We start from the raw sequence: 24,111 nt of genomic DNA on the forward strand, positions 1-24,111 counted from the left end.
GCTCTGATACATCACTCCCACTAAACGGGCGGGAGACGACTCCAGATGACGGAGGCCGCTCTCGCTCCCTCAAAGATGCTATGAGCACTTCTGCTGTTTTCAGTTTGTTTGAAAGCAACACAGTGCGCTGTTGATGCGTTTGCGAGCAGTAAAGCCAAGCTGTGCAATAAAACAAACACAAAAGTGTGGAGGTTAATAGGGGTGAGCGATACAAAGGAGCGGAGGAATTAAACCATCTCCAGCTTTGTAGTAAGTTATTTGTGTGTGTGGTTTCATGGATGTGGTAGCATGGAGGTGAGGTGAACTGACACACCCCTGAGGAGGACAGAGGAGGAACACAGTCTGATTTATTCAAGACACACACCATTTGGGTTGCTAGGTTACAGGCCCAGGCTGGAACCGCAGTTTCGGTCTCTGAGGTGAAGAGAAAAAGAAAGGAGACAGAGAAGAGAAGTGAAGAGCAGAAAATTCGCAATTCGCAACCCTCTATCCACCGACCTCGACGCACAAACACGCGCATGCTTGTGTCAGCTATAAAAACGTCCAGCCCTCCGGTGCTTGGGATGCCACACAGTGCTGCAGCATGTGATCCTTGCCAGCCCTGCTCTGGGTTTCCTCTGCCAAATATGCCTCTTAAGAAGGCAACAGAATGAATGGACTGAAGGACATGAGTCTGCAGTGTACATGGATACTGGTCAGCTGCAAGTTCGACACATTCATGTACAAACATACACAGATTGAAATCACTTCTATCAGAACAGAGGGTAAAATTTCCACAGCTTGACCAAGAGTGAAGCCAGATATTGTATTGCCTCCTGTACCTCTCCTTCGTTCCTTTTCATCACAAACTAACAAGCATTCTTCTGCAATTCAGTGGCACATGAATCATCCGCATGCATGCACTCACATACAATGTGGCAGAGTGGAATGGGCACTCAGTGGCACTCGGAGCACTGCTTTGCGTGGTGGCCTGAGGATGCATGAGTAATGCACGAATCTGCCCAACTACAGAATCCTACACACATCCACACAAACACACACGTAATCCAATAGATCACCCAAAAAGTTGTCCATTCTCCTTGTGAGCTCAGTGTCTCCTCCTCAGCATCTCTTCTGTCACTTAATCTAAATCTCCCAAGTTGAGGAGAGGGAATTACTGGACAATGCGGCTGAAAAATTAAATATAAAATCATCAAATTGCCGACCATATCATCCTGACATGACTCTACGGAAAGATGGTAAATGATAACATTGAGCCAAAACTTCATTATTAAGTACAGGTATACGTTATTACCAAACTTCAATTAAACACCCAGTGTCTTTTACTAGGCTGGCGTGGCTCCACATTTTGACAAATAAAGGCCTGTCTCAATTAGAGGCCTGGTCTGGTTGTCAAGCAGTTCATTTTTTTTATAGAAGTTATTTGGATGTATAAAACCAGGTTGTTGGCGACGTCAAATCATGTGTCCATTCCTTGATTACTCTGTGAGTTACTCATATTCTTTTAGTCTGTAAGGGTCCTCACATCAAAAGAATCAAAAGGGTTTCTCATGAAAATGGATCCAAGTTGTGAGTAGTCGTGTTGTGTCGGTATGCCGGGTGACGTAACTCACGCTGTCTCCGATGCGCCATCTGTCATGGCTAGATCAAATGAATGATTCATAAGAAATACATTATCTGAAGCCTGATTTTTATACAAGTAATATTCATACTGGTTTAAATAAACAAATCAATCATATTCCCATCTTTGCTAAGTAGCAGTTTTGTGTGAAAGGAATTAAAGGCCTGTCCCAAATATAGGCGCGCTGATGTCAGTGATTTAAGCAAATAATAGTCCGGGCTACTATTCGAAGTTTTGCGGTATTACTACTTAAGGACATTCCTCTGAAAGAGAATTGTTATCTCAGGGAGGCCATGTCCTGATTAAACAAGTCATTATTGACCACAGAACAGTGCACAACTGGGTGACATTCAAACCAGAACATGGATACTGGTGCAGTAATTGGTTTCAGGGCATTACACTGTGAGAGAGTTAAGACCATGCAGAAATAAAATAAAATGACTAAAAATAATAATGATACATAAATAAATTAAATTAAATTAAATTAAATTAAATTAAATTAAATTACATTACATTACATTACATTACATTAAAAATCTGTGTGGTGTTTTTAAAGGTACCAAAACTAGTCCCACTGTCGTTATGGTAATAAGACAATTATAACATACAGTACATACAGAGCTAAGGGCTACTACTGGTCTGGGATTATGGGTGCTATTTTCAGTCGGGGTGCATCCACGGATGTGCATCGCCAGGGCAAAGGCGCTGACGGATGCGCATGATTTCCAATCCGGACATCCCACACTGAGATGAACATGAATAATTCAGCGCTAAATGATATCCCCCAACACGCTGCTAAGACATTAAGACTTCATATACATGTTTTTGCCGCAAACAATAACTGCTCAAGCTGTGTTGGTGATGGTACACGTCTCGCAATCGGCGAACATCCACGAGGTTATCGACTACACTGCGTGACCGCAGGACTGGACTGAGGGTCCTGACAATATCCCATGTAAGTGGACATGACTGCGGCCAGAGCGCACATACATACATCGAGTGGACAGCAAGCAGCCGAACGATAAATATCACGGGACTGGATCAAACCAAAGAAAAAAACACGCAGTTGGTGTCGGGCCTGCCTGGCAGAGATTCCTCTACCTTCCAGGCCTTTTGCGTTTTCGGTCAGTTCCTCTCTCCCCGTGTTTTCCTGACGCAAGTATCCGGGAGGAGGAGAGTCAGGCAGGGCGAGGAAAAGTTACACAGCCACCCGACCGGCTCAGAAACTCCACGGGAAACGGACTGGAAATCATTGCAGAGAGTATCCCAGCGTGATCACCGTGGATTTACACTTTACGTACCGACTCTTTGGACTTAAAGTGCCATCATCGCTATTTAACACTTTTATCTGCTATGGTGTCACTTTCGTTCCCCTACAGCGATATGTGAAGAGAACCAAAGTGTCCATATCAGCTCCACAAACGCGCGCATTTACGCAGTATAATCCAGCGAAAACCACCAAATACCTTTTGTTTTAATCGCGAAAAAAGAAACTCCACCTGCAATGTCAGGTGATAGGACAGTCGTGCTTCTGGTTGCCTGCTGTCCCAGCATTGTCGTTACAGGATCAAAACGTGGTGTGAGCACAAGCTGGACATAAACAAACACAAAACCCCCCGCTGCCACTGACCTGCTAGTGTTCCTGCTGCAGGAGACTATTGTTCCACTTGTGTATGGTAATCCAGGCGGCACGCTGGGATGGATCCACTGCGACAAGTTCCTCCAACTAGTTTGCCGTAAAACACACCGGATTTGCCTCTTAACTCGCCGGGTAACTCTTATCCCTGGGTTGCACGGTGTGTCGCAGTGTCCCGTGGCCTCAGTACGCGCATTGTTGACCTGTAATTACGCATTATTTGTCTTTACTTTCGCTTATAAACAGCACCGTCCCGTGTGGTGATGATCAGCCATATCGCTGCTGCTGCTGCTGCTGCTGTGTGGATCCCAAGTGGAAGCGGTGGCGTGATCCCGGAAAACACCGCAAGGGGTGTGTGAGTGCATGTGTGTGTGAGAGAGAGACTTTCAATGTGTGTATACAGACTCTCCTCCTCACTCTGTGTGTAAAAGGGGGGTCCGACGGATTCATTTGGGGGGCAGTGTCACCGGGGAAATTAGCCTTCATTACACAAGCACCATCCCCATCTAAATGTGCACCTCAGAGAAATTCCTTGTGAATAATGCATGGAGTGAAAAATTATGGAAATGCAAGTGTATGATCTCCAACATGAGTGGAAGTCTGAGGATTCATTTGCCCCCTTTGAAATAAATCGTGCGCTCCCACAGCTGCGAGGATTTAATTCATAGTGATGCACACATCAGACAAAATAACTGGATTTCATTTAACTGCAGCCCAGACACACTTTTGACAAGCATATTCTCCATTTGATATAAAATGGCCACTACCTGGATGACCACTGTAGAGACCCAATGCCAACATCTTCACACAACCTCCTTTAAATGTTTTGTTTTATTTTTATTAATGAAACAAACGCGAATAAAACATGAACACTTTTTTTACACCTCCGGGAAACACCTGCATCTGTAACAATGACGTCAGGAATCACAGATGACACAGCAAACGCAGGAGATGAGGAGAAGTCTGCCTGCTGCTCTGGTCTCTATCGCCACCGTGTGGTGTATTTCAAACAACAACAGCATGTTTTCATTCACAGGCCACATCGATTCACTGGAGGGACAGTTTCAGATAGTCCCTGTTAAGGCAAACCCTACAGTCAGGAAGGCGAATAAGTGTTCTTTGGGAAAAGATTTATTGATTGCATTAATGGACCTTAAATAATCTATGGCTTAGCTACCTGCTATGTACACATACGCGTCTTTACAGCCATGCTTTTGCTCATTTGCCCCACTTACAACACAACCTCACTCTTTCTTTTTCTTTCTTTGTTTTTACTCTTACTTTACTTGCACTTTTTACTTTCTTTAGTCAGTTAATCATTAAAAAAGGTTCTTCCTGGTAACTTCAGGCTAACTGTTTAACAACAGGTTATAGGCTATATATGTTCTTAAAGAATTCCTGAACCTCAACAGATGTAGATGACGTGTTGATTTCTATACGGTTATGATGGGTTTTGAGAGCTGACTGTGACATTTTTGGACTAAAAGCTTTTTATGTTTTGAATTTTGATCGATGGATTCAATGGGCACTACGCTGATTTTACATGTGAGGCACGCTGCCTATTTCCTGTGGCCCTTAAAAGGAGCTTTTCAATGTCAAAAACCCTACTCTGCTGATGTCATCAAGGTTATCTCAGTGTAGGCTCAAGATTTAACATCTTAATCTATAAGCTTGAAGGCTTGTGTTACAAACTGGGGGTGCAGATTTAGGAGGCAGGGGTGGCCTAATGTTTAAAATCTGTCTCTTGTAGTTTCCATAACTCTATAGCGTAACTTTAAAGTGCAATACTGATCCCAACCCCACAATTATGCCACGGCAGTGTAACATACAGGGTCATTAAATTGAGGTACTTAAGTTTTTCCATAATATGCTGCTTTAAACTTGCATTCCACAACATTTCAGAGGCAAATATTGCACTTTTTACTGCATTTTTTGACAGCTACCAGCTACAGTAGCTACCAGATAATACCTCTACTACTAAAGTCCCTATTACCATAATGCACTATCTTTAAGAGAACGCCCGCTTACTATTAATGGAGTCTCTATATCTGATAGAAAGTGCATTAACGCCTTTAGCAGAAGTCATCTTGAGCAAGATAGCAAGATAGTTATACTTAAATAGAAAACGATGGACGATATCTTGCTGTTACCTCATGATTATATATTTCCAAATAGAATCAAGGAGTTTCTATTTAAACTTGTACACAGGTTAAAGCTAATATCTGTGATTTCTTCCCAAATGTGAAGGTTGTTTTCATGCCACTTATTTTTGATTTGATTTACAGAGGATCCTTTTTAAACATTCTGAATAAAAGATGTCACGCCAACAAAGATTTATAAATTACTTATTTTTAACAATACCAATTTCTCATCTGATGAAAAGAACAAAGCCTAAAATGATTTGGCCTAATAGACCACCCTCCCATTATATTTTTGGAGATACCAACTTTAAAACAGTCTTGATTGCTACTGAAAATCTAAAATTAAAAAATTATAAACTGGCAAAAACTATTATTAAACGATTATTTAGACACTTCAGTATTATTCCATCTGTTTCATAGACCCTGAGGATTTTTGTTTTCGTTATGTTTCTTTCTTTTCCCTACATTTTATTTCTGTGCAACTTATTTTTACATTATTTTCATGTTATGAGATATATTTTCTACGACTTTGAGACTGAAAATCTGTAATGTACATTGTATTGAATGTATTCAATAAAGTTTTTTTTTTTTTCTTTGTTAGCCCAAAAGTTGAAAAAAGTTGCAAAAGGCCTTGGTCTCTCATTTGTCATGCACTCTGGTTAGTTAGTGCCAATGGTTTATCTGTGGCCAAAATTTAAAGAAGGACGTAGTTTCTTTTTTTTGTCTGACTGAAGCATTCATCGCATCAGAAATGTGAAAATCCAATGATAAGTTCTCTGGCTATGATGAAGTGTGTAATTTAGGCGATTTGCCTTGCTGTTTTTTTTAAATCAGCAATAAAATAAATTCAAAATACAGCCATTTAGAGTTGTATGCCCCTTCCCTAAGACAAAATAAAAAAACATTAATCCCTCCCGAGTGCTTAAAAAATTATTTGACATGCTTCCCCCTTTTCACCACCCTCGCCCCTCATAAGTAAGGAACAGTCCCTAAAGGATGTGAGTAGCCATTTTTTTTGCTTTTCTTTATGATGAATGTTTATGTCAAGATGTCAGCAAAATTAATAAACCCCTGTAAAAGTAAACATGTTGTGTGAAGTGAATGATGTGTCATCAAAAAATTACATGCAAAACATGTCTTGATTTTTTTTTTTTTTTTTTTTTTTAAATTTATGTTATTTTATTGATCTAATTGTTTAACATTCGGGAGAACCGGAGTGCCCGGAGAAAACCCGAGAACCGCCATTGCTGTCTGCCACCAAACAATGAGGAGAATTCTGTTGATTCAGGTGTTGTTCCTCCTCCAGGCCTATGCATGGGAATTCATTTGCATCTCCTTAAAAAGTGGCATGAAAAAAGACAATGGCGAGAAAGTGACATATCTTTTCTACTGGGATCATGTTAACTACAGCCTGAATCATTTGTTGTCTGGGGGAAAATACAGATGCAAGGACTCTGGAGGAGGCAGACAAAATTCTGTCTTGGGTCTTGTTGAAAAGACCTGAACCTGCTGCTTGAGCCCGGCTGAAAATGAGCACAGTTTGATTTAGAACCATGGCCGCAATTCTTGATTGTGCCATGGACAAAATATATGCTACAACTTGTGGTGGGAGCCAGTTCAGTAAAGCCTGTGTAATTCGTTGTCTTATGGAAACAACAGCTGCATGGGCTCTAAAGAAGGTACGACACTTACTGGTAGGACCATGTTGAATATAGCTCGACACGTTCTTTGTGCTCTAGAAAAAACAGCTGCAAGGGCTCTGGAGGAACACGACACAAATATGGCTTGGGTCATGCTGAAAATAGTAGACAGTCTTGCATGAGCCTCGATGAAAGCAAACACAGTTTCTTCTATAATTAGGAACCCCAAATCCATAATTCTCGCTCGTGCCATGGCTAAAAAATGTGCTACACCTACTGGTGGGGCCCCGTTAAATATAGCCCAGATCATTTGTTGTCTCATGGAAAAAAAAGCTTCACCGGCTCTGGAGAGAACGTTGGCAATTCTGGCTCGGGTCAATCTGAGAAGAGCTGAAACAAGTGCATGAGTCAGGGTAAAAACAACAACAGTTTCATCTCTGATCATGATCCCAAAGGCCACAATCCTTGCTCGTGCCATGGATAAATTACGTGCCACACTTTGTGCCCTGGAAAAAACAGCTGCATGGGCTCTGGAGTACAGAGACACAACTCTTGCTTGGGTCACCCAGAGAAGAGTTGATACTGTTTCTCGAGCCTGGGTGAACACAGGCAAAGTTTCATCGATGATCCTGAGACTAAAATCTACAATTCTTGCTTCTACCATGGACAAAAAAGGTGGAACCCTGTTGTAAAGAACCTGAATCGTTCTTTGTGCTCCGCAGAAAACAGCTGCACGGGCTCTGGAGTACAGAGACACAACTCTTGCTTGGGTCACCCAGAGAAAAGTTGATACTGTTTCTTGAGCCTGGGTGAACACAGGCAAAGTTTCATCGATGATCCTGAGACTAAAATCCACAATTCTTGCTTCTACCATGGACAAAAAAGGTGGAACCCTGTTGTAAAGAACCTGAATCGTTCTTTGTGCTCCGCAGAAAACAGCTGCACGGGCTCTGGAGTACAGAGACACAACTCTTGATTGGGTCACCCAGAGAAGAGTTGATACTGTTCCTTGAGCCTGGGTGAACACAAGCACAGCTCTATCTCTGACTGTGACCCGAAAAGCCACAATTCTTGCTTGTGCCATGGGGAAAAACGACACAACAGTTGCTCTGGTTCTAGAATAAAAATCTGCGCATCTTGTTTGCAGTGAGAAGACTGTTGGCTGTGGTGACACTACGGCAAATGTGTCGATATGTTCCCTGCCTCTCCCAAACACTGGGGAGAAACTGGACCGAAACAGATAGCGGAGGCGGGCAAAAGTGGGAAGGTTAACCCTCCTGCCGCGTGATGGACTCCTGTAAATCACAGCGCCGGTGCATACGGCAGTGCTGTCCTGCTCTGTAGGCCTCTCGCTGCCCAAATCCGACCTGGGAATGACTGGGTGGCTGCATAAAGGTCTAGCAAGCTCTCGCCTCCTTTGTAGAGTTTCTTCAGTCAGATGGCCCAGGTCACGTGTTGCGACAGCATCCTGATGCAAAAACTCTGTTGGGGCTGTTGGTGGAAAAAACCTGTCTGGGGGTAGTTCCTGGACAGGTTCTGCTGAGTTAACACTGACTGAACTGGGGCAATCATGTCCCAGAGCAGACCTGATGAGTCTACCAGCAGTTTTGTGGACCCACGGAAGTGCAACCCAGCCCGCAAAAATGATCAACATATTAGCTGATGTAGGGAGTTGAAAATTGAATTTCAAAAATGTCCTCTGACTGCGAAAACGCCAGCGATAAGTTGATAGTCTAGCCTAAGACTAGCCTAGAAGCAAGTGGTATGTCCTCCTATTTCCCTCCTCTCACATCAAAGGCAGAACTTCCAAGACACAATTTCACGTGACGTCAGAATACAATAGGTCTGAGGTGGGCTGTAGGCACGTGATGTCATAAAGGCAGAGAATGATGGAACTAAGTATGGAATCATAGTGTTCCATAATTTATTTTTTTTTTCCTGAATTGGAATTTATTTTTTTAATCGTAATATAATTAGCACTAGAATTCACTGTATAATATCCATGTATAATTTTAATTCATAATTTGGCAACCTTAATTTTGTTGGGCTGCACATATTTGTTTGGAAGAGTAAATAGAGTCTCACCATCATAAGTCTGGTCTGTCCATTTATATTTTGCAGGTGGTATTGTTCCCGGAAATGAATATCTGATAAAAGTATTGTTGGATTTTTTGTCGTGATTATTGTCGTCTTTTCTTCAGTGTGTTAAGAAGTCAGTTCATGGTCCGGACGAGAGTGTTGTTCCGGCGTTGACCGCTAGAGGCCGCTAGCGGTTTACTGTGGGACCTGAAACGGCGGCTCATGTGCTGTCGTTAGCTTGTCCGCCTTGTTGTTAGGCAGGTTGTCAGGGGCAGCGCACCAGCCAGATAAGCTAGCTAACACAGGATTAAGGGACCTTAATGAATGATGACACATTTATTTATCAAAGAAAACGACTGTTTCCATACCTGCTTTTTCACTCGGAGCCGCCCTGTTCCTTTGGGTAAAAGCAGCAGAAACGAAGAACGTCGGTTTTTATCGAAACAGCCACATATTTGCTAGCTAACTAGCTAACTTGCTAGGTTTTTTAACGCCAGACAGCTAGCTAATGCTATCAAAGAGACGCAACCTTACCTTGTGAAGAGACAGGCTATCTCCACGTTTCTCCATTGCGCTCGTTTGCAAACATGGAAGACGCTCAGGGAAATTTGATGGAGCAGGAAGAATACAACGACAGCGACAAACCTCCATCGTATCTCAAAGAGCCTATTCGCTCCACTCGACTGCACATCCAGAGGAGTAATGTCTGCTCTCGGGCTTATTTCGTGGTGGTCATGGTCTTTTTTCATGTGTACATCCTGAATGTTATCGGCCTGCTGCTGTATGTGCACTACAACAACGGCCCAGGGGATCTTGCGGGTGGAGACGAGGCCACCTCAGCATCAGTCAGCGAGAGCGGGGCCCCTTTGCCCCATCCTGCCCCAGATTCAACAGAGCTGCATGTGGAGGACTTCAGTCAAAGTTTCAGTCTGCCTCGCATTGAGGGGATACGGGTAGGAATAGTCAGTTAATTTGATAGTTGATTCATCTGTTTGAGTCATTTTTAAAGAAAAATAATTTAGTGATTCCTACTTCTTAAAGAGAAATACCACCTAAATTAATAAATCCAGTTTGCTATGTTTATGGCCTTGGAAAGTTCAATCAGTATTTGTGAACATGAGCATCTCTCTGTGAAAGCCAGAAACCAGAGGAGTCTAATACTTGTGGTGTTGTCAGGACAATGAGAAGGAGAGATCACTGAATGTTTGTTTTCTCTTTTATACCCAAATGAGCTCTATATTGTAGTGTCCTCCTTCCTGTATCACAAAATGTACAGAACATCCCCCCTGGGTGCTCTCAGTGTCATCAAAACCATCTTTCCCAATTCACTGTCAATGGAGCACTTTCAGACCATATACCGTACGACATCACTGATTTGACTGATTACTACTAGTATTTTTGGACTGTTTTTTACTCCCCTGTGACAGTAAACTGAATATTTTTGGGTTGTGGGCAAAACAAGACATTCAAGGACACCATCTTGGACCTTGGGAAACACTGATCAATATTTTCCACCACTGTCTGACATTTTATAGACCAAACAACTAACCAGAAATTGATAAAATAATCAACAGATTAATCAGCAATAAAAGTAAGCATTGGTTGAAGCCATATTACACTATCATCATATTACTGCCCACTGCCACCCGCAGTAATGACTTTACATATTCACCAACAGCTGTAAGGCCATTAATCCCCAGCCCTGTAAATCACATCTGAAACTTTAATCGCTGATTTTGCTGCCTAGATTTATCAGTATTTACTGTGACACAGAGCGGCCATAGCAACGTCCATGCATTTAAACCCTCATGTCATGAATGTGTTGATAATGCCTCTTGTCCACTTGCAGGTGGGTCATGTTCAGCAGGTGTCCCTCCTGCCAGACAGAACACATGAGATGAGGACAATGAGCCTGAAACCTCTCCTATTTGGTAAGCACACTGTAGTCTTTGGGTATGGTCAGCTGTTCATGAACAAATGGCGTTTCATCAGGATTTAGAGCACAACATTTAATTTTTCACTCAAAGCCATACCAATATAGACCAGCGATATTTACTTAAAATTCACAGATATGTACATTTTCTATTAAACATCTTTTGTTATTTTGACCCCCGCTGCCTGAGAGACACCATGAGCCACTTTATGAGTTTCTTTGTGACCAGCTGAGCTGACTGCATATTATTATCTCCTCCATAACTGTAGAAGTATGGAAAATATTTGAAAAGACCAGACCAAACATGAATTACAGTTGTAGGTATTAAATCAAAAATTCTAAATGCAATGTCTGTCCTTCCTTCATGCATAGCTTTTTAATGCTTGTTCCACGTCTCAGTTCTTTCGAATCCTCCAGTCTAACATGTAGTCCTAGCTCCTGCATCTGTGATGTTTCCATTTGCGTGCAGCTGCCATCAGGTTCTTGTCTCGTCTTTGCCAGGCATAAGCCTTATTGACCACCAGGCGCTCCCCTTGCACCGTGCCTGTCACAAGGAAGGTCCCGCCTCGTGCATGGTGCCGTGTCATGTTCCTTACACAGGTGGCATCCCTCTCCAACCACAGCTCTATGCGGGAGCGTATCTGCCCACCTAACAGGGGTCCGTGCTTCAGAACGTCTAGTTTGGCAGCCAGCGAGAACTGAGACAGGCTTACTGGGCTGTACTTGAGCCGTCTTAGACGCAGCTTCACAACTGGGGAGAAAGCAGATGAACACAAATTATGATTGGCATCAACTTCATGAAAACAGTGTGCTGTTTGTGTCTATTTATTGTCCAGAATTAATGTAAAACTTAGGAGAGTTAAGATAAAATAATACTGATATTCACCAAAATCACTCCTGCAAAAGGTTTCCAGCGCATCTTTTGAAGAGGAGGCCTCCTCCAGCTCACAATCCCGACAGCTTGCCTGAGGCACTGAAATGGTCAAACCACTAATTGAATTTTTTGTTGAATGAAGTTAACTCAAGCTTATGTGTTTATTTAGCCAGCTACTTACCTCTGCGTCCCCCTGCGTGAACAGAGCTGTTGGTGATAGAGGAGATACACATACGATGGTCTGCAGGATACTGGTCGCAGCGCAGAATTTCTGGCCAGGGATAGCCATAACAACTCATGATTGGTGCACAGCTGTCCCGCACAGATTCACACAGACTCCTGCAGGGCGATATAAACCTGATGATAAAAGACACGGAGAGGCGAACATGGTCAGCATTGAATTGATCAAAGGATTTGAGTCAATAGTGTAGTGGTGGGGAACAAACAAGACTGGATTAAATCACATTTGGTTGCTTGTTTTTCTTTTTCTAAACTCAGGAGGTGCTAATGTGACAAAGAAGGAGATTATAGTACTTTGATGGCTTGGTTTCTGAGTGAAACCAGGGCTTCTCCTCAGATATCAGCACCAATTTGCACAGCTTTCAAAAGGTGTTAACCCTTGATGACCCTGCTCCTGTGTAATTTTATCATTAATCTCAGTGTATTTTCCTGTTAATAAGGCCAGTCATTACCTTTCATTCGCAGCCTACTGTAAGGGTGGTTATTTGCTGTAACCCTGGCTACCACACTACAACAACAGCAAGCATTTCTAAACAAACATGTGAGCACCGTCCTCTCAACATCACAGTACCAACAAAAGTAAAACTTAAACACCAAGGCTGTACAGTTAATCACATTATTATCAGAATCGTGGTATGGCCAAGTGCCATAAACAAATTACAGGAGCTGCATTTTTTTTTTCCTTGAAAAAAAAAAAAAGATATTGCAGATGTAAAAGAACACGCTTGTTTGGTACAGACCCCAGCAAAAATCACATCATAAAACATCATCATTATTATTTTAATTCTTTTCAGTGAAAATGAAATACAGATTCTTACTAAAATCATGACTCCTAACGCCCTATTCGACACTATATGATGATAGCAAAAAGCTTTATCATATAAACTTACCTGTCGAGGCAGATGGGTGCAAAGAGAGAGCAGAGGAAGATCCGGGCATCAGGGTGGCACTCTCTGGCAAGTAGTGGCAGCCAGCTCGCACTCTGTTGTACAGCCTCAGCTGGAGACTCGTGGCCCAGCAGGTTGGGCATCCTCATGGTGTCATATCCGATGCTTTGGCACAAGGCCATGCCTGACGGGATAGGGACACAGCGAGAGGAGCTGCGAGGCTCCCACAGTCCACCTTCGCCTATAGAAAGCATGGACCTGAAGCCAGTGGTAGCACCAGGATCCCCCCACACCTCACCATCCTCTCCTGCTGCAGCTCCCGGTCTAGACACACGAGTATCTCCAAATCCAGTTTCAGTGTTGCCGTCAATACTCGCCCTGTCCCCGCCCTTGTCCTTTACTCCAGATCTAACCTTGCCTTCAGCCCGCGCTCGTCCCTCCAGCCCTGCCTTTACTTTCCCAGGACCAAGCGCTACTGTGCTGCTGGGCCCGGCAAGCAGAAGGAGAAATAGTATGGAGGCTGAATGGGAGGACTTTCTGTTAAAATGAGGGCATAGCACTGCAGTCATCCTGTGACAGTAGTTGGAAAGAAGGAGAAATCCTGAAGTTTGCCTCCTGAGTGAATGAAGACCCCTGTGTGACAGTGCAGGAGAGGGGAGTAGAATAGGTGTATTTATAGTGGGCGGTGATTACGTTTGCATAGGAAAGGGTAAGGGGAGGTGTAGAGACTAGTAGGGAAAAGGGGTGGGGCACACATTAATATGTTGTTAGAAATGTGGATCCACTTGCATTTATCAACAGATTTAAGTGTGTTTGACAGAGCCCAGGATCAGTAAGGTGCATGATTTGGCATTTGGATACTTTTGGCTGTCTGCCATTTCCATCCCCACAGCTGTCGAGAAACTCCTCCATCCTTCCATCCCCCATTTTCCTCCAACCCACAGCTAACTACCCTTTTCCTCCCTGACCTCTTTGCTTTTCCACTTCTTTTTTAAGTCCTCCTCTCTTGCTAAAAGGGAAAGATTTAATGTTTTTTTTTAAAATAATTATTGCTCAAGAGAGACCAAAGATGCCCATAATAGCAAGAGGAGACAATTATGCTGCCCAGAGCTACAGCTGTAACCCTCCAAGACAAGATTATCAACATGCAGAAACTCTCTATAAAAGTGCAGCTACTAGTTTACTGACAGAAAATTAAACAGGAACAGTTAAGACATTTTTTCACTGACTGCATCTTCTCTAGTGTGAGATAAGAGTTTTTTCTTGTGCTACATTACACTCATTACACTAAACTGAACATTTGGGGGGGGGGGGGGGGGATTAGACACTTTAGGACATCCACTTCCACTATAAATGAGTTAATGGAGTAAATAATCAGCAGACTAACCAATACTGAATATATTCAGTAGTGCAGCTCTAGTGCGCGCTACTTGTGCGTTGGCGTGGACACACATAAACGTGTGTAGGACACAAACAAAACTGGTGTCGTCCTGCTGCGTAGCCATGGCCTGATTCCTGTTCAGACAAGCAGGTCACTTCCTTTCCGGGGGAGAGAGAGACAGTGGCGGGAGGGAGAAGAGGAGGGCTCAGTCCCCCTTCATTCATATCAGTTATCCAGATTAATGAGGCTTGACTGGACAATAGGGATTAACCAAGTGGGTACAGTGTAAAAGACACGGGTGACAAACAAGGTCTCTACTGTACAGGCAGCCAACCTGCCGGAAGCCTTTTATTAGGAGGGGAAATGACAAGAACAGGCGGGAACCATGGAACAGTAACGTTAAATAAATGTGTCTAATAGAATCAATAAAATATGACTTCGCTTTCTGGTGTAACTAATTTTCTAGGAAAATTCCCGGTGGAGCAAGCAAAATAAATATTTAGGGACAGATCTCAAAATAAGAGAATCTGCAGACTGTTTTGATGTGGGTTGGCTTTCAACAACATTACTAGTAAACATAATAGGTGTAAATGAGAATATACACCAAGTCTGATTCTTTTAGCACTTTGCACTTATTAATTTCAGCAATCATTGACTCCCAGAAGCTCACACTGTTTCCACGCTCTGGGAGAAGTCCAGTGCCATCACTCATTAAACCTGCCCATGGGACAGGCTATACCACAAATGGCACTGTGGGGAATGACAGAGGGGAATAACTTGTACTCATTATATACACAGTGTATGTATACATTCACTAAAGAGTTCCTGTGGTGACATATGCAAGAAAGAAAGGTATAATTAATTAGCACAAAGCAGTTTCCCACAGCAAACTGTATGTGATAAAAATACCATATAATTCTAATTCTGATATCTAACTCTGTGTTCATGTAGTCTGGCTTATTATGACATGTAAATGAATTTAGGACAGATAAAACAAGAGGTGCTAAAACAATTAGCTTGTTTTGAGTCTGTGTTTCAATGAGAGTGTTTTACTAATGCACCGTGTTAAGAAGTTTATGGGATTTGTCTTGCTTTTTAGAGCCGACACATCCCAATCAGACCGCTATTAGCATACACTGATCAAACTGTCTCACAATTGCCCCTTCACACTGAAAGGTTTTGTTAGGCGATCGGGATTAATCCATTTAGTCTAACAGATCAAGCCCACACTGATCTGTTAATCAGATCACTCACTCACCGTCTCAGGTATGCACTAAAGGTTGCGAGTGGGAATTTTCATGAGACGTGAATTAAGTGTTGCATAATCTCCGAGGCACTTTCTTTTGTATAGTGTATATCATTGATTCTCACTCTAATCTTGGGTAGACAGAGGGCCACCCTGGTATCATGATAATATCAGCCTTTCATTTCTATAATTTTGTATTTAGCTGTTCAGTGTGCCATTTCATTTGTGCTTCACAAAATCAGCGACTAAAATTTCATGTATCACATGATTTGGTTGAGTATGTGAAAAAAAAGTGTCTCCATTTCAAACTGGCAGCATCTAACCGTGCATATCCAATGCCGCAATGTGTTTTAACATTCGCCACTGTTGTTTTGTTTTGTTTTTTTTCTCCTGATCCTGTCAGAGATCCCTGGCTTCCTGTCAGAGGAGGAGTGCCGTGTGGTGGTGCAGCTGGCTCAGCTCAAGGGTCTGATGGAGAGCCAGACGACAGCATCCAGCCAGGGACAAGAGGAGTCCACCCAGCCACTACTTTCTCTCAGCACAGAGGAGGTCTTCAGTCTGTTGGACCTGAACCAGGATGGGCTGCTGCAGAAGCAGGAGGTGACATTATATCAATATGCTGTAGTGCTGTAGGAGGGAAATAGATTTCCAGAGAAATCAGTTCTTGGTAATGAAAAATTAGTTGAACTGTCAGAACATATTAAGCATCCTGGTCTCTCCTCCAGATTGTGAGTCACTTGCGCTCTCAGGATGGAACTTGGTTGAACCCAGACAACTTGCGGCAGATACTCACCGGTTTGGAAGCCTGCCCAACAGGTTAGTTTCCCTCTGGCTTATGTGTGTTTGTCTTTTAACCATCATTTGAAATGTAACTTCCTCAAGTGAAAGGAAATTTTCAGAATTATGATTGAGGTCTTTGTGTCATAGATATCTATCTATCTGATTTCTGTACCTTCAAAAGACAGCTTTCTAGGAGTTTTATTCAGTGAGTGTTTCTGTAGCGGCTGTGTACTGGTAATCGTAAGTGGCTGACGGGTGGCTGTGGTAGCGTGCCAGTCTTTGTGAGTGGCAAGGCCGGAAGAGGGGTGACACCGTTTTAACCTAGTGCTATTGTGCCAGGCGTTACACATCCCAGTCCGGATGTGCTTCATCCTATCTCATTAAAAACTGATTATTCTTAATTTTCCCCCGGATCCCCCGCTAACCCCCCACTCCCTCCTCCACTACTCTTTCATCAGCCCACCCCCCTCCCTGGCCACCTCTTCTCTGGCACCCCAGAGCTATTGTTGCGGCTGGGGCGCGGTCTCCCAGGGGAACTGATGGGGGTCAGACATTCATTCAGCTGAGAGTAACAGCTCATGGTTGGACAAGAGGGAAGGAATGGAGGAAAAGGGACAAGGGAGGCTGTTACAGTCTACTGTTCAGAACGTTGTCCAAGAATTCAAGATGAAATTAAACTGAACTGGAATTGTGATACTGCGTGTCTGAAAGAGTGGTAATTTCACAGAGCTCCATTCATGTCTGTGGCTCTGAGGTTATATTGTACTGTACTTTTATGTCCCAGGCTTCCAGCTACATGAAGGAATAAAAATAGTTTACTAAAGGATTGCGTGTGTGTGGGTGTGTGTGCACTTGTGTCCCTGGCAGGGATGCTGACTTTGGAGGACTTCAGACATGTTTATGATGTGTCCCAGCGCCCAGGGCAACAGCGAAGTGGGAAGATCCGGAGTCAGTTCAAACAGAGAAACAAACATACGTGGCTTTACCAAGGCCCAGGATCCCACCACGTGCTGCAGACCATCAGGAACAGGTAACTGCAGTCACCTACACACACTTTGTCATAACCTTACAACAGTGGCCCATACATTCATGATTTAAACTATACCTGTACTTCAATTAGAAATGCACTGATCGATCAGCTAGTGACGACAATCAGCCAATTTTCAGCTTGATGGGATGTAAACGGTGACTGGCCAGCCAGTCATACACCTGTCCTGTTTGATTCAGTTCAATCAAACCCAAGTTTGTTCGTCCCCTAAGTGCAGTTCTTTTAGGCAGGTGTGAACACAGCAATCACACTCGGGCGCACACCAAAACAAACTAACTCTAGTGCGGTTCGTTTGTGGTGAGAATGTGTTCCAACCTTGATCCGAACCAACTGCAGTCACCTGAGTTACAGTCCTGGAGGATTATTAATGTGCACCTCCTCCTGTACTATAATATGCACATTCAGCACATCCAATGCATCAAAACATTGTTTTCTAGTTGGAGCCGCGCCTCGTTTTCAAACTGTATGGTTTGCCTAAAGTGACCAATGCAAACAATGTAGTACACGATGGCCAGAGCTAAAATCAACCTGCGTAGTTGTCCCTCCATTGTGATATTAGAAAGTGTCACATTTATCCTGCAAGTGTACTCTTCCTCAGTGTTTTGTTTACTTCCTGGATTTTTCCCGCATGGAAATTCTGACCAATCAAGAGCAGCTTTCTCGCACAGGGCATTTCATCTGGTCCGCTTGTAAATGCTGCTGTGAAAACACAAACCAACTCTAGGCAATTATGCAACTTTGCAACATAATAGGTCCCTGATTCGGAGAAAGCAAGACAACTCTAGGTCTGAAAACACTCTCAGATTTAGCCGATTCCATGCTGATCAAATGTACATGCATACAGCACATGATGGCTCACCTCGTGCACAGAGCGGCACAGTCAGGCTGCTGCAACTTATCTCCAAGATGTTAAAAAAAGACATTTGTCAACTTAAATCATCAGGGGTAAAGTTGTAATTAATTACCATGCATGCTGCTCAGAGTTATCACACTGACCTCCTCCTCTGCCAGCAGTGCAAGCTCTCTCCTCTCCTCTGGTGCCTTACACACACAATAGAGCAGGAAGGATGATGCTGCTCTCTGCAGGAGTGGGACTTAATGTACAACTGCAAATAGATACTGAGCCATAAATAGTTTTGTTTGAGATAAATAATTAATAGTTGAGCGTGTAATAGGTCTACATACACAGTATATAGTCATATGTTCTCTGCTTCTTCTTCTTCTCTGATTTGTAAAGAATTAGCTTGAGCATATGTAGAGGGATATACCGCAATTCATTTTTAGTTGGATTTTATTTATACAAAGAAGCTCTGTCCAGTAACCTGGTGCAGTCTTGGAGAAAATGTTCAGTACTACAAACATTCAAGTGAATTTTCATCACAGAGAAGTTACAAAAATATTTGCGTGCTTTCAGTTATAGTTTGAGAAAGGAAATCTGAATCGGCAGGTTAGACTTAAATCAAAAATCAGAATCGGCCAAGAAAATTGCAAGTGGTGCATGTCTAATTTTGCTCTCTTCTATCTTTTGCTCAGGGTAATCAGCCTGACACGTCTGCCTTCTGCACTGGTTGAGCTGAGTGAGCCGCTGCAGGTGATTCGTTATGAGCTCGGAGACTTCAGTAACGCCCACCATGATAGCAGCCCTTCCCATTTAGAGACTACATGTGCACACACACGACTGGCAGGAAACGCATCTGCCCTCACAGAGGTCTCATGCAGGTGCGTTTGATATGTATTTTCCATTTAGTTTATTTTCAGTTACTTTCCAAATATTGATAGTTTGACGTTAGTTCTCCCCAGATGAGCTAAGCTTTTCTTTTGACCACCCTGACTGATGCACAGGTTTATAATATATGACTTCTAGTGTTTTCAAAATCTATACTTATCTATTGATACATATTGATTCTGTATATTTGAAACAGTTTCTATACTTACACCCGCTCTCCTTTATTGTTAATGTTTACTGCAGTCAGTCTGCTGTTCTCTGCTACTAAACAAGAGAAGCTTTCGTCAAGTTAAAGCCTTGTTATATTTAGGTTTTAATAAAAAAAATGTATAATTTAATGCTCTCAAATCAGCTGAATACAAGAGGGGAAGGGAGAGCCTTGAAGATGACCCAAGGTCCGGACATCCTGCCACAGCCATCACCCAAGAAAACATTGATCTTGTTCACCACATGGTGATGGATGACAGACATTTGACTGTTAATCAGAAAGCTAATGCTGTAAGCTTCATTCAAAAACATTCTGCACCATGCACTTGGTATCTTTCAGCTTGGTGTGTGCCACGTCTTTTGACCCCTGATCCTAAGCACACCAGGCTGGTAATGTCGCAGGAGAGCTTGGCACATTTTGAGCTGGTTTTCTTGAATGTCTCCTAACCCAGGGTGAGGGTTGGGTCCACCACCTTCGAGCCAGAGACAAAAAGGCAGTCCATGCAGGGGAGAAGGCCAACGTGGTGTCACTGGCAGGGAAGGTGATGGCGTCAGTTTTCTGGGATGCAAAGGGCATTGTGTTCGTTAACTACCTTCAGAAGGGCTAAACAATCAAAGGACAGTACTATGCCGACTTGCTGAGGCAGCTGCGAAAGGCAATCAAGACAAAACGGCCAGGAAAACTGACAAAGGGAGTCTTGTTTCATCAGGACAATGCTCCATCGCTGTGTTTGCAATGGCTGCTGTGCATGACTGTGGCTTTGAACAGGTTGATCACCCTCCATATTCTCCTGATTTGGCACCATCTGACTATTTTCTGTTCGCCAACATGAAAAAACACTTGTCTGGGAAGCAGTATCGGACTGAGGATGAGGTCATATGTGCTATTGCAGGCTTTTTTGACCCTCAGAATGAGAGCTTCTACCAAGGGGGTCCAAGCGCTGCACCATAGATGGAAGGAGTGTGTAGACAGCAGGGGAGACTATGTCAAAAAATAAACTACATTTGGTCTAATTCGACCAGTGCATCATGGTCAGCCTATGCACTTTGAACACTCACAGTGCTGGCGCGTAAAACAAAATAGCGTTTCTTTACAGGAAGACATTTTTTTCACCATTGTGTGTGTTTGTTGATTTCTGTATTCCAGGTATCTTACCGTGTTGTTCTACCTCAGCTCTGTAGAAGAAGGTGGCGAGACTACCTTTCCTGTGGCAGACAACCGTACCTACGAAGAGCAGGTGGGCATGTTTTCACAACTCACAGTCATAAACCAGCGAAGCTTTTTTTTTTTTTTTTGCCATTGTGAAATGATGAGAACTGTACGTGACCTGAATGCTGCTGTTAACCTGCAGACAGTGCTGATCCATGACAAGGAATCTGACACCCAAGTGAACATAGTGTGCCAAAATAAATGATTAGACACAAGCTGTTGACAGTGTTGTGTGTCCTAGGCACTGGTACAGGATGGAGTTGATTTGACAGACACCCAGGAGACATGTGGCAGAGGGAACATGAGAATAAAACCTACTGCCGGGACAGCTCTCCTCTGGTACAACCATCTCTCCGATGGCAGAGGTAAGAACAGAAGGCTTTGTGTCAATTGCCCACACTTTGCAGAGGTGATAACTTACCATAAATTCTGGTCTCCCTTTAAATCCCAAAATGTGTCGCCCACATCAAACACGTAAACCTAGTGAGAAAAAACTTCATTTTTGTCCTTAAATCATCCAGTGTTGTCCCTGAAAGTTCCAATCATCCTTAAATACTGTTCATCTCCTCCAGGTTGGATGGGTGAGCTAGATGAGTATTCCCTGCACGGTGACTGCCCAGTCAGGCGCGGACTGAAGTGGATGGCCAACAGCTGGGTAAATGTGGACCCAGACCATCATCAGCAGGCCCGCTACCAGAGACTAGTTGCTCAGAGGCATCGAGCTAAGTCGAGCATGGATGAGCATTACCAACCTTTCTCACACAGTGACCTCCACCAGGATCTATAGCCTGGTCTTTTCGATGATGAGACAAGGCGATTTTAAAAAAACAGAGTCAGTTTTGCATCTATGAAGCCAGCGAGGCCTGCCGAACCTTTTCGTAATGTCAGATGCTGTAGTTGAGACGAAAATTGCACAAAATAGCTTCCCAGATATCTTCTCCTTTCTGTAAAGGTGTTTTCACATACAGTCCGTCTTTAACAAACCACACTCCCTCCTCTTAAAGTGGACCAAAAAGTGGACGGACAGAAAAGGGAATCAGTTCTTTTTGCGTTCACATTGTGAGTTCATTTAAAAGAGGATTTAGTTTTCTGTCTGGTCAACTTCCACTCTGTCTCGGTTTACTTTCTGTTCACACTACAGCTCCTTTGAAACTCAGACCTTTGCTGCTTTGGTTATATATATGTAGTAATAATAATTTTAGTTATATTGAGAGAGACAGAGACAGAGGTGGTAAATCGCATTTACAGTGCGGTTATGAAGCCTTTCACTTTCATACGAACTGAAAGTTGGAAGAAAACGTCAGCGTCTCTGTGCGTTACAGTTGCCGTTTGAGGTGTCCTTCGTTCCACACCTGGAGTAGTGCAGTAGTTTCTTCCGCCGACCAAACCGCTCCTCATCCCCCTCCTTGCTCGCCTTACCAACGGACATTGTTCATTCTTCTTTTCTGTTTTTTTTAAGCATCCCAGTGCAATAGCATGTGATCTAGAGGGCTAAAATACAATGGCAAAGGGCAAAGCGAACCTGGAGCGCTTTGTGTTTACAACGCGTACTTCAACGCCTCTCACTTTTATATCATATCTCTCAAGCCACTGTTTGGATATGATTGAATCACATTTAGGACAAAAATAACAAATACATGAATTAAAGAGTGACTGCCATCCTCTATTAAATTGAGAGAGAGAGAGAGAGAGAGAGAGAGAGAGAGAAAGAGAGAGAACGCAGATGCAGTCATGTCTAAAAGATAAGTCTGCTTAACTGCCTTCCATTTAGGTTGATAGGCAGCTGTCCCCATTGCAGGTTGGTGTTATTTATTGTTATATAATTAAAGCTTTTGTTACAAGCCATATTACAATATTAATCTGTGAATGTGTTCCTAAGGGAAATCTGTGTGAGATCATTTATGTCTGTTCTGTTCTTCAGAGGTAATGAGCTTTTATCAGAAAATGTTTATTTAATGAGGGTTTTGCAGCGTCTACTGCAAGTGCAGCGCTGTTCTTGACTGGACGAAATGATAGCTTGTCACACTGGCTGTGGGAGGCCAGTTCTTCAGGTGTAATTTAAACTTCGGTCTTTGATATTCCAAACTTCTTTCTTATCCTCACACCTCAAAAATGTTTGTCTGAGAGTATTTATTTGAGTGTTATTTATTACCGCCATTTGGTGATTTAAGTTAAAGGTATGGATATTTATTACAGCTTGATGTTGCACTGAATCTGACACTGTACTTTGCTGTATTTGTTCTGTTATGAAATATATAAAGCTGTGTTTTACTAGTGGTGGTGTGAGTGTGATCACTTGTGCAGACCTGTTGGTATAGACAGTGTCCACTAGATGTCGCCCAACACCCAATACAGCACTGTCATTTCTGTGGGCTTTTTATGAGCTTGTTCAGAAATGGTTCTCATTGTGGTCTATTTGACAAGTGCTGCACTAGCATCCTGTTGGCACCAGTTCCTGTGGGTCTGCTGGAAGCATAAACGCACATGACACATTGCTGGTTAATCCTTTATTGTGTCCTGTCACTAATATGTGAGCGATCAAACAAAAAACGTTTTCTGATGGCACCTGCGCATTCATTATGGACACAGACAGTCTTTAAAGCACAAACATGCACTTAAATTTTTTTATTCCCCCACAGCCACAGTGTCATTGGGTAAGGTTTGTGTTTAATATTATAGGGTCTACAGCCAGTGAGGGCCTGAAAGTTTCATTAGGATCTATTGGAGTGCCAGAATTCCTAGCTACACCCCTGTGAGAGCAGAATTACTTTACTGAAGGCAGATAAAAATCACAACATACTCATTCAAAACATTCAATAACTGCGTAAGATAACTCTGTAGTTGATAAAGTAAAAGTAAATGTGTTTGGGGGCAGTGGCGCCTCTACGGGAGGGACAGGTGGGGCATGGTCCCTTGAACTCTCACCTCAAGATATCTGTGGGTACCCACGAGTCTGCTCTACACCTGAGAAGGCTTGATCCCAGTAATTGTTTTGCTCCTTTCAATCAATAAATTCCTTCAAATTAAAGCTATATATTTGTCTTCTTAAGGAATAAGGCAACCAGCCTTTTTGAAAAACAATGAATCGCCTGGCCACAGGATTGTTGTGGAACTCAAAATGTTAACTGTAGCGGTATTAACTCAGGCCCTGACTACACGTATACAGGTATTTTTGAAAATGGATATTTTTCCTTTTTATTTATCTTAAAAATTAATTCTGTCCACACAACCTTTGTTTTACAAAACATCTCTCTCCACACCAGAATGCAAAGGCAGCTCCAAACGCTTGCCAACGTCAGCTGTCTTTAGCAGTCTACCTCATCACTAAGTTGGTAAACTGTACAGGCTAACGTTACCTTTTAAAAAAATAACAAAAAAAACTACCTAACCATTGATTCCCATTCAATTTAGGGATAAATGAGCTCACTCCAACATATGAGTGATGCTCTGGACACGTGAAAG

General features: G+C 42.9%; 2 protein-coding genes across 6 annotated transcripts in view; both read right to left on the reverse strand.

The window, feature by feature from the left end:
* The window catches only part of LOC125892239 (cyclin-dependent kinase 17-like), a 59,438-nt gene extending 49,428 nt beyond the window's left edge, over positions 1-10,010 (reverse strand). For 4 of the 5 annotated variants that reach the window (XM_049582125.1, XM_049582123.1, XM_049582124.1 and 1 more), the window contains exon 1: positions 9,652-10,010. In XM_049582125.1, coding sequence (XP_049438082.1) covers positions 9,652-9,866 — 215 coding nt within the window. In that variant the 5' untranslated portion in view covers positions 9,867-10,010. Of the gene's footprint in view, positions 1-3,251; positions 6,461-9,651 lie in introns of those variants that run through there. The other variant, XM_049582126.1, reaches the window with a different exon arrangement.
* Positions 10,011-11,481: 1,471 nt separating this feature from the next.
* On the reverse strand, positions 11,482-13,248 carry LOC125891593 (secreted frizzled-related protein 5). Its single transcript, XM_049580971.1, has 4 exons — positions 13,055-13,248; positions 12,106-12,281; positions 11,937-12,023; positions 11,482-11,801 (listed from the first exon to the last, which is right to left on the reverse strand). Exons 1-4 carry the CDS (start codon positions 13,231-13,233, stop codon positions 11,482-11,484), a joined length of 762 nt encoding a protein of 253 aa, XP_049436928.1. The 5' UTR covers positions 13,234-13,248.
* Between the last annotated feature and the right edge of the window lie 10,863 nt (positions 13,249-24,111).

This window comes from Epinephelus fuscoguttatus, linkage group LG7 (assembly GCF_011397635.1).
Source record: "Epinephelus fuscoguttatus linkage group LG7, E.fuscoguttatus.final_Chr_v1".
Classification (NCBI taxonomy): domain Eukaryota; kingdom Metazoa; phylum Chordata; class Actinopteri; order Perciformes; family Serranidae; genus Epinephelus; species Epinephelus fuscoguttatus.

Coding starts and splice junctions, on each gene's coding strand:
- LOC125891593 (XM_049580971.1), bottom strand. CDS start 13,233: ATGGCCTTGTGCCAAAGCATCGGATATGACACCATGAGGATGCCCAAC. Junction 12,282..13,054: donor GCACCCATCTGCCTCGACAG/GTAAGTTTATAT, acceptor TTTTATCATCAG/GTTTATATCGCCCTGCAGGA. Junction 11,802..11,936: donor CTTTTGCAGGAGTGATTTTG/GTGAATATCAGT, acceptor CTTTCTCCCCAG/TTGTGAAGCTGCGTCTAAGA.